Here is a 16,251-nt window from a genome sequence, read left to right on the forward strand (position 1 = left end):
AAAAGTCCAGAAAAAAAAAAGGCCTCTACTTTTTGCAGTGGTATCTTGCTTTTTCCAAGCTCCATCCTTACCTGCCCAGCAGGTCCTGACTCTCTGCTGCTGGCATGTGTGTTTTCTACATGCCTGCACATGTATCGGTATGTGCCTGTGCACACATGTGTATTTACTCTAGCAGTTGGCATGAAGTAGAAAAAGAAATTCTCAAAGAGAAAAGCTTAGAGCCCTTGGGTAAGGAGAGAAGGAACGTCCTGCCCACTGCCAGGGCTGAGTATTGAAGAGACAAGGTACCAGGAGGGCCACAGTGCTAAATGTTTTAGCCCCAAGTCCATGAGATCTTCCATGGAAACCATAATGTGAAGCAGAGAGGAGCAGGGCAATGCCCTTCTGCTCCTGGGTCTCCCATTTTGCTCCTCAGCATCTCTTCATGGCCTCACATGTCCTTCTAGCCCTGTGCACTTCCCTGGCGTGCTGTGGAAGGCTAGCACCTTGGCTGAAAGTCTGACAGAACCCCAAGCAGTGGGAAGTGTACTAGGGTATAATGGGATCCATTCCTTTGGTTCCCTGAGCCACTCCAGTAAGATGCTTCCACCCAGTGGCTTCCTTCCCATCTTCCTACTCTGGGGCTGCTCGGGCAGCCCCCCTGGCTCCCTTGAGGTGTGAGTGAGCCCCACTGCTCTACCCAGCTGTGCCCTCTCTACCTTCCTTTCACCTCACCTAGGTGTTCCCTATTCCCCTGAGAGTCCTTACAATAAGATAGAGAGGTTTTGGCTTTGAGCTTGGTGCCAATTCAAGCTCACACCACATCTACCCCACCCCTTCAAGAGGAGCCCCCATGGGTATCCATGAATGAGAACTTTCTCTACTTGCAGGTAAGGAGATAGTTTTCAGCAGGTTCTTAGATGGGCCGCAGAGGTGGTGGGGATGGGATATAGACCGCGCCGTTTGCTGCTGTGCAGCCTAACCGTGCCTGCTCCCTGGTGTTTCCTTCTACTCCCTCCCTCATGTTGGTGTGGAGCTGCCTAGAAAAATGGTGTGTCTGCTTCTGCAGGCAGAGCCTTCAGGGGGCAGCGTATGCCATGGGATCTGCTCATCTCCAGAGACATCATGCTGCACTGAGGGATAGCAGGAGCTCTAGGGTGTGAGATCCTGCACATTCTTGGTCCTTGTCGCTACAGAGTGTTCTGCAGAGTGGCAGGAAATAAGTGTATTCTACCCCGAAGAGACATCCCCCACTCAGCCTGCTCTGCTCGGGGGAGGGTCAGATGAGGTAAAGTCATTCTTTATCATGAGTCCATCAGTTCTCAGACTTAGGAGCTCCGCTGTGATCTGATCTGGCCCTAGAAGGCTACAAAACTAACCAGAACAGGAATTTGTGGGATTCAGGCCATCAGAGTGTGAGAAAAAATAAATTTTTCTTAAAGGAGAAGAAATTATACACATATATATTCCTGGCTCTATTGAGAGACCCTATCCCTTTGCAAATAAGTCAATACTATTCCCCACAGATGAAACCTTGGAGTACAAAAACCCATGGATTAGCAGGAAATGTCACTGAGTCCATTACGGGCCAGGGATCACTGACAAATACCATTGCTCATCGACTGACTGTGTGCCCCTGCTTCTCCAGCTGCTCCCTGAGCTGGGAACAAGCCATGTGTGGCTCCAGCTGTTGCTAGCAGTTAGACAACCAGTCCAGTAAATACCACTCAGCAAAACAACCCAGACCGACCCCCCTTGGCCTGACCTCATTGTTCTTAGCAAAGTCTATTCTCCAGGGATACTTAGAGGACCATGGTATAGGTTGTCTCCCGCCAAGCACTGCGCAGCCATTATCCTGGTGGCCACGCCTTCTAAAGGCTTTTCCCTTCTGCAAAGTTACCAGTGCAGGGGATTCAAGAACTGTCCCCCAGGGAGGAAAGCCAGCAGGTCCTGTGTAGGGGTACCTGCTTCGGCACCGCCTGGGAGCAGCCTAAGCAAAGGAGGAAGCTGACAGGCGAGTGAACCCCCATCTTAATGAGTTTTATCCTAGTGTGAGAGCCAGTCAGGTGACTTGCCCTTGTAAGTAACTTCTGACTCTTACCCATGCCAACCACATCAACTTGTGCCTCCTTAAAATGAACATCTGCCCTGCCTCTTCTGCTTCTGAAGTGTACCATGAGACACAGGCTAAAGAAGGCTGATGGACAACTATGTCTAAGGTCAGAGTGTGGAGGGAATGCCACAGTCTCATTGACACCTGGGACTGAAGGAAGGGGATGCGGCTGGGTTAAGTAGTGACACAGCTCGGGGGAGCAGGTCAAAAGCTTTATGGAGAGGCCACCGCTCCTCCATGGGCACCAGGCACCGTCTAGGCTTGCAGAGCAGAACCAAGCTTTTGTGGATCTCATTGTAGAGAGATTACTATTTCCCCATGGACACCAGGCACCATCTAGGCATGCAGAGCAGAACCCAATCTCGTGGAGTCCAGCTTCTGAGAACCCTTCTGACTCAGAGATTAGGAAGCAGACTGGAGAGGACCTTTGGTTAGTGCAGCTCAGGTTCAAAAAGGCAGAAACGTGATGAGGCAGACACGATGCCTCGTCAGGGACAGCGTGAACCTGGTATGGTGGGAACCAGATACCCCCAGCAGTTTCCTGAAATCCCACAGGCTTCCAACTAAGCCCGAAACACATGTGCCAGCTGGCCAGGGGGCCCAAGGCCAGGCGGGCCACAGGCTTCCTGTGGGGAATGTGAGAATTTGAAGCAGGCCTAGAGTTGTCTTTGCGGGTCCTTCCTTCTCATGAAAGAGGCAGCTGGGAAGCCTGACCAGGAGGGACAGGAATATGGGGTGGAGAGAATAGATCGCTGATGAGTATACTTCCTTGAAGCCATGAGCACTTTGGGGCGATGGTTTTAGGTAACACATTCCTTCAGCTTTAGTCAGGCTCTTGTAGTAAAGGTCACCATAGAAACCAAACAAAGCTCCTAGGCTAATGATGGGAGCATTCCAATAACCGGGCTGTCAGTCATTTCCCTTGCCCAGCCCTGGCAGCCTGCCAGGCTGACTTTGAGGGCCCTGGGCATACCTAAGGTGACACAGGAGTAAATGTGTTCTCTTCCCTGTTCCACAGTGGGCAGGGCTGCCTACCTACCTCTTATCTCAGAGTAGGCATTCCTGAGAGCCCCTGCTGGCCCAGCCCCTAGGGAAGGTGTGCTGGCGTCCCAAAGGCACTTGCCAGGGTAGGAACAACATAGCCCTCTCCACAAGCTTCTTCTCGCCCCAGATAAACAAATGCATCACTACAGCCATCTGCCCCAGGAAACCAGGGCTGTTTTGGAAAATGTTTGAGATGAAATAACTAGGTATCCGCTGGAGCCAGACTGTGGGTAGATCCAGTCGAGGCTAAAGTTGACCCTCCAGGGCATTTCTCTGAGCTACCTGGCCCCCTTCACCTATTTTTCAAGTTACATGTGACATATTTCTGGAGGTACAGTCCACCAAGTCAAAGGGATCCAGAGTCCTGGGACTCCTGTTAGCATTTCTGCCTTAAACCCAGTGTGTTTATTTGATTGTTCTTGTTAAGGGCTCGTGGCACATCAAAAGGATGCTTAAAATACCAGCACTCATGGAGGGGGGTTGGAATCAAAGGTATTAGCACAAACATAGTTTATCACTTTGCTGGGTTCATTAAACATGCTTGGCTGCCACAGCGCGTGGGGACAGCGGCCAGGACTCGCTGGCTATGTGGCCGAGGAAGTGCTAAGCCAGGCATAATCACTGGCACTGTAAGATCCTTCTCAAAGGTCAGCCCCTCCTTGGCTCAGCGTTTCCCCTCCTCCATCCCATGAGCACCTCTGTGGTCCTACTCTATGCGATTTGAGAGGACCCTGCCCGCAAGAGCAGGGCTGGCCTGTCTCTTTAATGGGAAGTCATCAGGTCTTTGAGGGTTAACTCCCTGGACAAAGATGATAGATAGGAACCAAGGCTCTATCAGCCCGGAACCTACCCTTGTCCTGTCTAAGAGCTTCTCGGACAGTCTCCCTGAAATGGCAAGGCCCTGTGTTGTGTGCTTTTATGTTCATGTCTGGCGAGATTATTATGTTCATGTCTGGCAAGATTATTAGGAATTTGTCTGGAGGTGGCCTGTGGCAGAAGGAAGTCGAGGTGGGGACATTGGACTGGTAGGGTCAGGCAGCAGTTGGCACTGCACACAGATGGGAATAGCCAGTACAGGGCGCGGTGTGCCAGATCTGCAGGCTGAGGTTCCTCACAGGTGGAGCAGGGGCCTTTGAAGGACAGGAGCTACTCCAGGAAGCTGGGACTTTGGGGCCACTCCTTTTTAAAGCTTCAGAATTAAATTCATTAAGAAGCGGAGGATCACCATGGGCCTTCAAGGGTTAGGGAACAGGGGTCACAATAACCCTCCACACCAGGAGAAAAATCACTAGCTTTGGGGTTAAGAATTACTAGAGAGGATCCCTTGAGTGTTAACGATTCATCTGGGGGGGGGGGAGTAATAAAACTAGGACTAGGGATGGCCCCGCCTCCTTTCAGGGAGGCCACTTCTGCTACAGTCCCTATAAAAATCACACCCTCCAAGAACGTGAGCATGTGTGATCAGTCCTTGCCCTCGTGACTTTCCCAGAGCAGTGGGTTCAGAGGATCCAGTGAGCCCTGCATGGCTTAGTCTGACCTGGCATCCCAGACCAGGTCTCAATGAGCCGGGTAATTACAGGCTGACTGAGGACCAAGAGGATGGCCTAGTGCTGTGGGTAGGGAATATAGCTCCTCCATCCTTGTGCCCACCCTATCATCCTGAATGAGACAGGGGCCTCTGTGCCTACTCCAGCACCTTTATTCCTGCGTTTCGGCTCTCCTGGTTACCCTTCTGACTTCTCGGGCATTCAAGTTTGCTGGTCCCCAGAGACTCCCTGTTCTTGGAGCAAAACTACCCCCACTGAAGACTGGATGCTGACTTTTCCCCTTGCTTTATTTGGGTTTGAGAGCTTCTCTGTGGCAGAGACTGTGGCCTCTCCTCTGTCTGCTACCCCAGTGGAGGGTGGACAATGGGTGCAAGGCACTCATATACCTCAAGAGACCCTCAGACTGGCAGGACAGGGAACTCGTGGGGCAGAAGGAAGAGAAGGGGAGGACATATGGAGGATTTGGGCATCTCACAGCCCTGGTCCTGCTTAACTATTTTGGTTTGACTTTCTGTTTGGTGGTGTTTTAGTAAAATGAGCTCTCACGTAGCCTAGACTAGCCTTGTCTACTGATCATCCTGCCTCTACCTCCTAAGTGCATGGACTACAGGCGTGTACCACCACACCCACCAGGATTTGACTTTATAACTCTTATATGAAGAAGTTGATGGAAAGATTAGATAATACATCAATCAAGATTAATTAGCTGTGAGGGCCAGTGTAGGGTCTAGAATCTACTCCATATTCCAGCAATAGCTAGATACCATGACATGCTAGAAACCCGTGGGACAGCACCATCTTTTTTTGGTTTGTTTGTTGATTTCTCTGTGTAACAGTCCTGGATCTCCTAGAACTCACTTTGTAGACCAGAATGGCCTCAAACTCATTGAGATTCACCTGCCTCTGCCTCCCAAGTGCTGGGATTAAAGGTGTGCCCCACCACCGCCCGGCTCCACTGTTCCTGTTCCCCTCCCAGCAACCCTAAGAGTGATAGAAACTGTTGCTGTTTCTACTTTACACACAGGGACATGGATGAGGCGCCGAATCCTGGTGTCTTACCTCAGGCTCCATGGCTAGAAGCAGAGATGCTCGAGTCGTCCATCAGTCGGCTCAGCGTTCTGTGTCTGAGCTGGGGAAATCAGGGAAAACCCTTCACGTGGGGCCTGAGGAGTCAGACTCTACAGAGTGCGGGCCACCTCACTCAGAGAATAGCCTGCTTTTTCACTCAATTATATGTTTTCTGTAAAAATAGAACTCTTCATTAAAACAGCGCAGCAGGCCCAGCTAGAATTACTAATTACTGTCCTTTAAAGAGATAATGTTCCCTTCCTTACACTTGCCACACCTGCTGCCACCCTTCAAGGAGCCCGGGAGAGCAAGAAAAGCCTCCCAAGACCTCAGGAGCATAGCGGAAACCAGTGGGACCAGTGAGAATGGAATGTTCTGGAAGCTTCCTTGAAGCCTCGCTTCCTTCAAATTGCTCCGGGCCCTGGGGACGTCCATGTCTTCTAGGCCTTGAGGAATCCTTCCAGACTACATTCTTCTGTGCTTTGACCTAGGTTTGTATGTTGAGTTTAAAGGAAAAGCACTGGAAGATAAGAGCTTGCTTGACCCCAGCCTAGATAAACCCAGGCCTGGCAAGAAGACAGGTCCGAGGACGACAGCTAACAGTTCTCAAGGAGAACCGTGTGCAGGCACTGGACAGCCTCGGTCTTGCCATCTCTGCTTTGCGGCTACATAGGCTGTTTTGGAGAGGCTGGGGCACACAAAATGAGCTGGAAAGGATGAAGTATCCCTGGGTCCCATTTGGCAGGAAGTGAGCCAGGGCCAGCCAGGGTGACTCCCTTACCTCATCGCAGTACATGAGGTGAAGAATTAAGATGTGCATGAGGGGGCCTGGGACATGCTCATGAGATCTGAGCTGGACAGTGGGCTTCTGTCTGCACCCCAGCTCTCTGCTGGGAGCAGACATTGCAAGAGAGTTATTGCAACCAAGGATTGTTCCCGTTTATCGCAGACACTACAGACCTTACTGAACATGCCAGGGAGCTCAGGCACTTTGCAGAGCCTTCAGAGGCAGCTGGCCTAGAAATGTCTTCTGAACCACGTAGGATTTCCGCCTCAAAGCAGGAGCCTGCCCTGAGCATCAGGGCAGCTGAGCTGCGGTCAGCTGGGTGCCTCCCTGGGGTTTCTCAGCTGTTGCTCCAAGCTCATCAGGGCTCAGCCTCACGGGGAATATGTGAGGAGGTGATTTCCCTCCTGGTTTACAGATGTGGAACTTGTGACACGCTCAGCAGAGGTGAGACTTTGGTTCAAGTTTCTGTCTCCCAAGCCCGGATTCATGGTGCAGTTTAAGAACAATAATGTCGAAGTTGACCATCCTTCCCCTGGAATAGCTTTGGTCAGGGTACCCAGTAGATTGTGATATTCCAGTCTTAGAGACATGTTTCAGTTAGACATTTTTACCTTTGGCCCCAGAGAGGATGACCCTCCACCCCCAGCCCCAGTCAGAAAGAGCCAGACACCCGCACACCACACCTAGAACCCACATAGCACACCTAGAACATGTGACTCCTCCTCAGAGCCTGTCCTATGAGGTCAGACCCTGTTTGTGAGCAGGCTGGAATGGAATTGACCAGTGTGTTGCCTGCCTAGTGTCGCGTGTCCCCCCCCCCCACTGCAGCTATAAGGACTCAAGTGACCAGACTCCCGTGCTAGGCACACACTACATGCTAAGTACCCACCCGGGAACAGGGGAAGCAAGGCACACTGCTGCTGAGGGACATTAGCAAACTGACGGAACCTCTTGAGCAGGTGGGGCACAAACTGAGGGGACACAAAGATAAATGGTGACTTTCCCACCTACGCCAGGACTGGCCGCACACTTGTTCCTGGAATAGCCGGTAAAAAATACTTTACGCGAACTTATCTTCATTATTAAACTTTTGAGCAATAGAGACACAACATGATATTAGGTGCCAGCTGGACACACAGTCCCACAGGGACTTCTTGCAAGAGGTCCTGGGCCTTGGAACTTTTTACTAAAGTCTTATAGTTACTTACGCAAAGCCATTTTAGACTCATCTATATGACACAGGATTCTGATGAACTCATGGCCATAAAAACTCCAGCCAGTCACAGTGGTTTGCCAAGGGCTCTGTCTTAATAGCTGGGTAGGGAAAGAATCAGTGCATTTCCTGGGCTAGATACAAATGTCGTAGTGAGAACTGGATCCAAGTTTTTTTACAGACCTGAATTTGTAGACCCCCTGAGTTCAAGACCAGGCCAACAGTGCACACTTCCAGACATTGTGAAACCTTATACGGGAAAGGGGTGCACATAGCACCCGTTACAGTTGGTTTGAAAGAAAATGGCCGCCAAAGGGCGTGGCACTTATTAGGAGGTGTGGCCTTATTGGAGTGGGTGTGGTCTTGTTGGAGGAAGTGTGACACTGTGGAAGTAGGCTTTGCGGTCTGATATATGCTCAAGATACCAGCCAGTGTCTGAGTTTGGATGAAGATGTAGAACTCCGCCAGTGTCTGAGTTTGGATGAAGATGTAGAACTCCCCAGTACCATGTCTGCCTGCATGCCACCGTACTCCCAGCCACCATATTGCTCCATGATAATAGTGGACTGAACCCCTGAACTGTGTGTAAGCCGCCACCTCATTGCAGTGTTTTCATTTATAAGAGTTGCTGTGGTCATGGTGTCTGTTCACAGCAGTAGAAATCCTAAGACACAGCCCCACGAGATACTGAAAGAGTTGGAGGGTGGTATCTGTGTAGGAATTGGCCAGATGTGACGGGGAGGGGTGAGCCCCAGCAGAGACCACAATGTGGAACAAAGCAGGAAAAAGTGTCAAGGATTTGCTGACACCGATGTCACCAGCCCAAGGTCACAGGAGGCCAAACTGGTGGTGTGGACGTCAGGCAGGACAAGTTCTGTTGTAAGATCCCTCCCTCCGGCAGTGTTCTACTACCCACCCAGGAAGTCTCCTCAGGAGCTGATCTGGAGCCTCGTCGGGACCCTCAGCCTTAGGCTCACACCCAAGGGTGATCGTTGGAGCTCTTGCTCAACCCAGAGAGGATGTGGTTGGGTTGAGAAATTCCACTCCAGGTTACTCAGGCGAGTGGAATGTCAGCCACCAGGAGGACACAGCCTGTGTTGTGGAGGCTATTCATCCAGCTCAGCTTTCGCTATCCCAGGCACATGGTACCTCTGGCTCTGACTCTGGGGCTTTGGTGTGACTCCTTAACAGCAGTGGGCTAGAGGGCTGTCTATGGAGAGCCCCAGAAAGCTGGGGGCTGACCAGCCCTAGAACGCTGCTGTTTTGGCTCCCTAAGCGAAGGTTGGCTTAGACTGACCCCCGCCCCTTCCCAACAACACCCTTGCTCTAAGAGCTGTTGTCTTCCGGCCCAGCACAGTTTCCGTCACTCTCCCACACTCGTTCTTCCAGCAAGAGCCCCCTTCCACGTTCCTTTCCTTGCATTGGAGTCAGATCCAAAAACACAACATTTGATTCTCTGGGCAATTTGACATTTATAGCACTGTAATTGTTACCTTAAGGCAGCAATTGTCTCTTCTGTTTCGTATTCCTGAAAGCAGAGGCACCTCCAAATATTGGCATACTGTGCTCTGTGGGGATCTGTGAAGGACAGATGGGACAGCACCCATTCTCCCTGCAGCTCCCCCCCCCCCCAGCTGGGCCCTGTGTTCTGCCTAGTTTGGGGCCCTCAGGACCTCATAAGCAGAAGATGGGTCGAGAAAGGTTGCAGAAGATTTGGGGAAAGTGGGGTTTGAAGTCTAGGTTGAGCTGGACATGGTGGTCCATGCCTGTAATCCCAGAGGCAAGTGGTTCACCCACAACTTCAAGACCAACCTAGTCCACATCGAGAATCCCAGGTGTGCCAGGACTTCATAGTAAGACCCTCTCTCAAGAAACAAACCAAACAAAAGACTGGTAGGAGATTTTTATAACATGCAAGAGGCTCAGGGTAGGCCGGGCGGTGGTGGCTTACGCCTTTAAATCCCAGCACTCGGGAGGCAGAGGCAGGCGGATCTCTGGGAGTTCGAGGCCAGCCTGGTCTACAAGAGCTAGTTCCGGGACAGGCACCAAAGCTACAGAGAAACCCTGTCTCGAAAAACCACACACACACAAAAAAAAGAGGCTCGGGGTAAATCCCTAACACCTCACAAAACAGTATTGACATGAAAACCATAGTTCTCATATTAAAGGGGTCAAGAGCTAGTTTATTCTGAAACCATTCTGAGTGACCATGGTTTCAGGAACACATTAGGTTACCCCAAATTCCATGTTCCAACATGGAAGCCATTTTAAAAGGTTTTAGAGTTTTACAAAGCAGAGAAAGTCATGAATTGGAGCAAGTTTAAAATATACTGGTGGTTATATCAAAGAGGCAGGGACAAGCTGGGGGAAGGAAGGAAGGAAGGAAGGAAGGAAGGAAGGAAGGAAGGAAGGAAGGAAGGAAGGAAGGAAGGAAGGAGGGAAGGAAGGAAGGAAAAGAAAGAAGAAAAGAAAGGAAAGAAAAGAAACTGGAGAGGTGAGCGCGGGTAGGGAGAGGGCAGCTGCTGTATGCAGCAGCACAAAAGGCATTTTCGAGGGAAAGTGGGAACAAATGTGAGCCCAGAGCCCTCTTCTGAAATGCACAGGAGGGTGAATTCCACCATCTCCAGTCACAGTCTAAAAAGAGGTGAAAAGCTGGGGCTGGGGGGAGATGTGGAGACCCAGGTCTCTGTGCAGAGAAGAGTAAGGCTCGCCATCCTTGGATCAGGTCGCGGCTCAGACACCTCAAGTGGGGTTCCCAACACAGCTCACCTTTCCTGGAGCAGGCAGGTGTAGCCACATGGGTGACCAAGTCTATGGTCATGTGATTCTCAGCAGAGGTGGCCTCACTGCTTGCTGACCACTCTGGGAACTAGGCCGCAGTCTTGTACTGGTCTCAGCGACTCAGCCATTCTGCAAAGGCTGCCCTGGTAGCTGCTGTATAATAGTATTGCCAGTGTACTGATCTCAGAATACCAACACACTGCAATACTTCCCATGCTGCCTGGCCATGCTTCCGGCGCAGGCGGACCTCCCTAACAAGAAAGGGCTAGCACTTGACACAGCAGAGCTTCCGGCCCTTCCTTGTCCTTAGTGAGCAACTGTGCTAATGATCTGGGTTGAATGCTTCGACCTTCTCTGATGTGCTCGGGGTAGTGATGCAAAGTTGCTTTCTGACTGCAGGAGTGTGACCCAGACACACATGCAAGGCAAAACACCCAAGCTAAAAGCCTGCTTTCTAAGTGTGGCTCTTATTGAGGGTCCATCCTCTGCCTCGTTGGGCACAGAAGTAGAAATCCTAGCCATGTGTTGGTAGGACTCAAGGTGTTGCTTAGCTCAGCTTGTAAAGGGGCAGAACACACCAGGCTGGGGCTGGGAGTCACAGATTTGAGAGATGATAGTGTCTGATCAAGGGCAGGTGCTAGGGTGACCAGGGGGGGCACCGGCAAATGCTGTAAAGATGGGAAGAAATGGAGGCATGGAGAAAATGTCTGATGGGTGGGACAGAGGTTATGCCTGCTGTGGGCTGGAGAAGTGAGCAATGGGGTCACCACCCCCTCCGTCAGCCCCATCGTTGGAGGCAAGCCTCACCAGGGCCTGCTGACTGTGCCTCTCCTTCCCCATAGCCTGATGTTCACCAAGGTGAAGCTGGAGCAGGTTCTGAAAGGGCCGGAGGAAGCCCTCGTGACCTGCAGGCAAATGCTGAGGCTGTGGCAGACCCTCTACAACTTCTCTCAGCTGGGGTAAGTGCTGTCATTGCCCCTTGGGTTGCTCCAGGTTAGAGGGCAGGGTTGGCAGGTGGTGGCTGCCAGGCTAACAGTTGTCTGGAAGGCCACGGTACCTACAAAACATGGTTGTTGGTTTGGGTGGAGATGTCAAACTCAGTGTTCAGGGATTTTTATATTCATGGCTCAGTTTTAATCCCTTGACAATCCTCTGTACCACACACAAAGCCCTGGTTAGAAGATAGAGCTCAGGGTGGTGAGAAAGTAGAAAAGCCATCATTGAGCCCCTGAGTCAGGTCCTGGGCTTCTTGCTTTATGTGACATATCAGCCACTTATGTCTTCTGTGTTGTCCGAGGCTGAGATTCAGAGCCTTTGTCTAATTTGCCACTTACCTGTCAGATGACAGTACTGGGAGGCAAACCCTGAGTTCCAGACCATGGAGCATGTGCACAGGACTCTGGGACCTAGAAGTCCTCCATTCTCCTCGTGAAGTCAGAGGAGGACCAGGGAAATAGCATGGAGTTAAAAAACCTCAGACAGCCCTACCTTTGCAAGCTCCCAGGCCTGGGAGATTCTGGAGCAGGGCAGAACGAATGGGTAGAAACTTCCAGAGAGCTGTGGGTGATGGATTTTTCACGTAAGGAGTAGAAACCTTCCTCCCTGGCGATGAGCACCGTAAGCCCATGCACTGTTCTCCGGTATAGGTGGATTTGCATTCAAATGCCTTTGCTGGAACAGCAAAGCCTGACTCAGTTCGCAGAGGAGTGGCCCTGGAGCTGGCTGCTCCTTATCTGGCTGGCGGGTAGGCTGCACATCCAAGTGGCCAGTCTAGACAAGGACCCAGAGACTGGTAGCTTTGACTCAGAAAGCAGGCTGTGCAGATGCCAGGTGTTCTCCTAGGGGCACATACTCCATTCTGTCCCGGGAGGCTGGTGGAGCTCACAGTGCAGAGCACCTCCTCAGGAAGCTGCCACAACTCTCACTCCAACATATAGCAGGACAAATCTGGATCCAGTCCCTTCCTGGCTGCCCCAGGAGACAGGGAGGAGGGTTTCTATGATACCTAGAGCCATAAACCAGAAGCCAGTGCTTGGAAAATCTAATTTTGGGCAATCATAAACCAAGACCAAAATGCGCAGTGCGAGGGTCTGATCTACACACCCATGGACCTTGCCAGCCTACACCACTCCCACCCAGCACCCCTGTGTTCTGCACACACCATGCTGCTGGCCCGATGTTCTCATCACCCCCAGTCCCTCCTTCGTGAAGCTACTGCCTCTCAGCAGCCGCTCAGCCCTATCTGTAATAGTCTTGATGGCTTGCTTAGCTTGGCACATCTCCCTATCTGGTATAGAGTACTTCTTTTTTTTTAAAAAAAAATTATTTATTTATTTATTTATTATGTATACAATATTCTGTCCGCTTGTATGCCTGCAGGCCAGAAGAGGGCACCAGACCTCATTACAGATGGTTGTGAGCCACCATGTGGTTGCTGGGAACTGAACTCAGGACCTTTGGAAGAGCAGGCAATGCTCTTAACTGCTAAGCCAATCTCTCCAGCCCCCTGGTATAGGGTACTTGAAGTAACACGTGCCATGTTAGCCTTAAACTGTGCAGCAGAGTGCCCCAGAATGCAGTGTTTCGATGCCTTAGGAGAGGATCGCTTGTGGGAGAAGAGAAGAAGTATGATGAGCACTTATGGAATTGAGCTCTAAACGAGGCTCCTGTCCAGGTGTCCGTTCTTAGCTTGTGAGCCACACATTCTGCGCGTTACAGAAGAAAAGGACCATGAGAAAAGTCAGGCGAGGAGGAGCAGGACATCATTTTGGCCTCACGTCCCTGGCTCATTGATCTCCCCACTCAGGTGCTTCCAGAATTAGGAAAAGAAAGTCTTGGTCACTGTTCTGTTGCTGTGAAGGGACACCATACCCAAGGCAACTTTGAAAAAGAAACCATTTGTTGGGGGCTGGTTTACAGTTTCAGGGGCTTTGTCCATTTTCATTAGAGCAGGAGGCATACTGGCAGGCAGGCAGGCAGGCAGGCAAGCAGGCATGGTGCGGAAGCAGTAGCTGAGAGCTGCATCTTGACCTTCAGGGAGAGAGGGAGAGAGAGCTAGTGCTTGCAGGAGACAGACTGACTGACTGGGCTTGAAACCTCAGAGCCCTCCCTCAGTGACACATTTCCTCCAAGAAGGCCTCACCTCCTAATCCTAATTCTTTCAAATAATGCCCCTCCCCGGCTACTAGCATTCAAATATAAGAGCCTATGGGAGCCAGTCTTATTCAAACCACCACAGTGGCAAAGGAAAGGAACCATCCCTGATCTGCTATGTTGGAGAGATGGTTTCCTCCGAAGCCTATTTAAGATGGCTGAGCATCTACAAACCATGTCAGGACCAGTGTGAACCCGAGGTAGGACAACAAAGATCCCCTGGACTGTGGCTCCATCATCTTTGGAGGCAGCATCTTAGTGTACCTCCAGCGGGAAGACACCTTCTGGAACCTTTTCTGTAGTGGCTTTCCTGAAGTTTCCTCAACCCATGCCAAGTGCCATTGGCTTCCTTGGCCATGGGTGGGGGTGGGGGGGGCCTGACCAAGAATGCAACAGCAGCTACCTTTCTGAGCAAAGTTACCTCACTGGCTCCCCACACCTCCCACCCTGAGAAAATGAAAGCCCCCCCTATGGGGTGGGAGGTGCAGGAGCTTAGAGAAATGGATGGAAACCAAAATGAGACCACCAGGTTTGTTTGCCTGCCAGTCGGAGCTCCTCTGGGGCTACTGGGCAGTCTGAGGATTCCATTGCAGCGGGTGGCTCCTGGACTTTCACCCAGGCCGTCCTCAGACAGAAGCCAGCAAGCAGTCCCTGTGCCCAGGGGTAGAGGCCTCACCTTAAAAGAGGGCATGGACACTGTGGTGTGTACACGTCGACCTGTGTGTCCTGGACCCATGCTGGTCTGTCTGTCCTGCTTGTCTCTGTCATTCCCTACCATTCTGGCTTTGCTCTATTTCTTGAGCTTGAACTTTTGGCCTCAGAGTCTGCTGAGATGGGGTTCCCTCTTGCTCCCTGCTGGACCTGGGGGTGCCGGTCGTCTGCGTCATGGAATTCTGCCCTCCTTTGCCTTCCAGAGGCCTGGAAAGGGATGGCAGCTTTGAGGGCCTCACAGTGAAAAAGCAGAACGGCATTCACCTGACCCTGCCAGATGCGCATGATGCAGAATCCGGTAAGGTCGGGGTTGATCTTGGCTCTGGGTGGGGCTGGCAATTGGCCCAAAGATGGGTGGTGGCCACCCATCGTGGGCAACAGAAGAAAGCCCGTGCCTCCTCAGCAGAGTGAATTGGGAGAATGGGACAGATCCTTGGATGTGAGTTAAGCTAGGCTTTGTTGTTAAGACAGATGGAGTAGATCTCACTAAGCAAGCCCAGGGCTTGACGCCAGAAACACCACCACAGTGCCTGGCTGCTTGGGGACCCACTGTCCCCAAGGAAGGGCATGGTGTGGGGGTGGGGGTCCTTATAATTAAAGAGAATCACGTCCAGTTATCAGGGCTTCCCATGCTCTTGTCTCGTAAACCAGTCATCTGTGGTTTGTTTTGAGGCCTCCTGGGTTTATTGGAGCCTTTATTGCCTCTGAGGAAGAGAACATGCTCTTGTTTCACCTGCATGGGAATTTCAAATGTCAACAGCTTATAAATCCCGAGCAGGGCCTGCACCACCTACGGCCACAGCAAGAAAGGTTCTCTGAGGGCCTAGGTTAGCCGCGAGCCAGTGCCCAAGGATCTTTGGCTTCCCAGCTTCAGATGGATAGGGTCTTAACATATGCGAAAAGTGTGTACTTCAAAGACAGGAAGTCAAGATCACCAAAGAAGAGAAAAATCATCCCTCCTCTTACCTGCCATCTACTTGGAAAATCTCTGGAACTCTTTTGAGGCACGCCTACAGTTAGTTGTTTCAGGGTGACTGTGTTGTGACAAGTGGTCTCCACTCACCTGGAGAACGTGAAGGCCCTTACATAACTGTGCCATACCGGCGTGTTGGTTGTGTGTCTTCAGAGCCTTGCGTGATTACACTTTCACTTGCTTTACCCATTCCCTGTTGTTGAACATGTGGGGGTTTCTGTGTTCCATATTAAAGGCAGGAGTCAAGTGAGCATCTTTGCGGACACTTAGGATTGTTTTCCCCGGGATAAATTCTCAGTGGGATTTTTGCCAAATTACCTCTTCAGATGCACGCTGCTCCCTGGGGAGAGGAACAGGCAGAAGAAGACCCTCCCTAGGGTCTGTGAGCTGGTGTGTGGCAGCTGTCCTATCCTGAGTTCCGTTCAGCCCTTGCCCTCTTGTTCAGCAGGCTCTCGGAGGGCATCATCTATTGCAGCCTCGAGGCTGGAGGAGGCCATGTCGGAGCTGACCATAACAACCTCAGTCCTGAAGCAGGGCCCCATGCAGCTATGGACCACACTGGAACAGATCTGGCTCCAGGCCGGTGAGTGTCCCCTGAGCCACCGATGCCCAGAGACCTGGCCTTGTCCTTGAGGATGATGGGGAGAATGAGATTTCCGAGGAGGCTTATGAAGTTAGACTCTTAGTTCTATAGTTCTGTTTCCCAACTCACTTTCTTTCCTCCCTCCCCGCTTTAGCCTCCCCCTCCTAACCTCAGAGAATGTTTGCACTCAGAATTCAGATCCTAGCATCTTGTCTAGGGCCCCAGGAGAAGAATGTTCCTCCTCTGAGGTTTCTGCTTGTCTCTTGTCTGGCTGGCTGTGGATTTTCTTCTTTGCCCAG

At 51.4% G+C, this 16,251-nt stretch overlaps 1 protein-coding gene across 6 annotated transcripts in view; it reads left to right on the forward strand.

Moving 5' to 3' along the window:
- The window catches only part of Ttc7a (tetratricopeptide repeat domain 7A), a 106,386-nt gene that overhangs the window by 69,785 nt on the left and 20,350 nt on the right, over positions 1 to 16,251 (forward strand). For 3 of the 6 annotated variants that reach the window (XM_075955596.1, XM_075955595.1, XM_075955594.1), the window contains 3 exons: positions 11,375 to 11,491; positions 14,600 to 14,694; positions 15,815 to 15,952. In XM_075955596.1, coding sequence (XP_075811711.1) covers positions 11,375 to 11,491; positions 14,600 to 14,694; positions 15,815 to 15,952 — 350 coding nt within the window. The remainder of the gene's footprint in view (positions 1 to 11,374; positions 11,492 to 14,599; positions 14,695 to 15,814; positions 15,953 to 16,251) is intronic. The other 3 variants (XM_075955597.1, XM_075955593.1, XM_075955598.1) reach the window with 1 other exon arrangement.

Source organism: Microtus pennsylvanicus, chromosome 21 (genome assembly GCF_037038515.1).
Source record: "Microtus pennsylvanicus isolate mMicPen1 chromosome 21, mMicPen1.hap1, whole genome shotgun sequence".
In the NCBI taxonomy this organism is placed as follows: Eukaryota; Metazoa; Chordata; class Mammalia; order Rodentia; family Cricetidae; genus Microtus; species Microtus pennsylvanicus.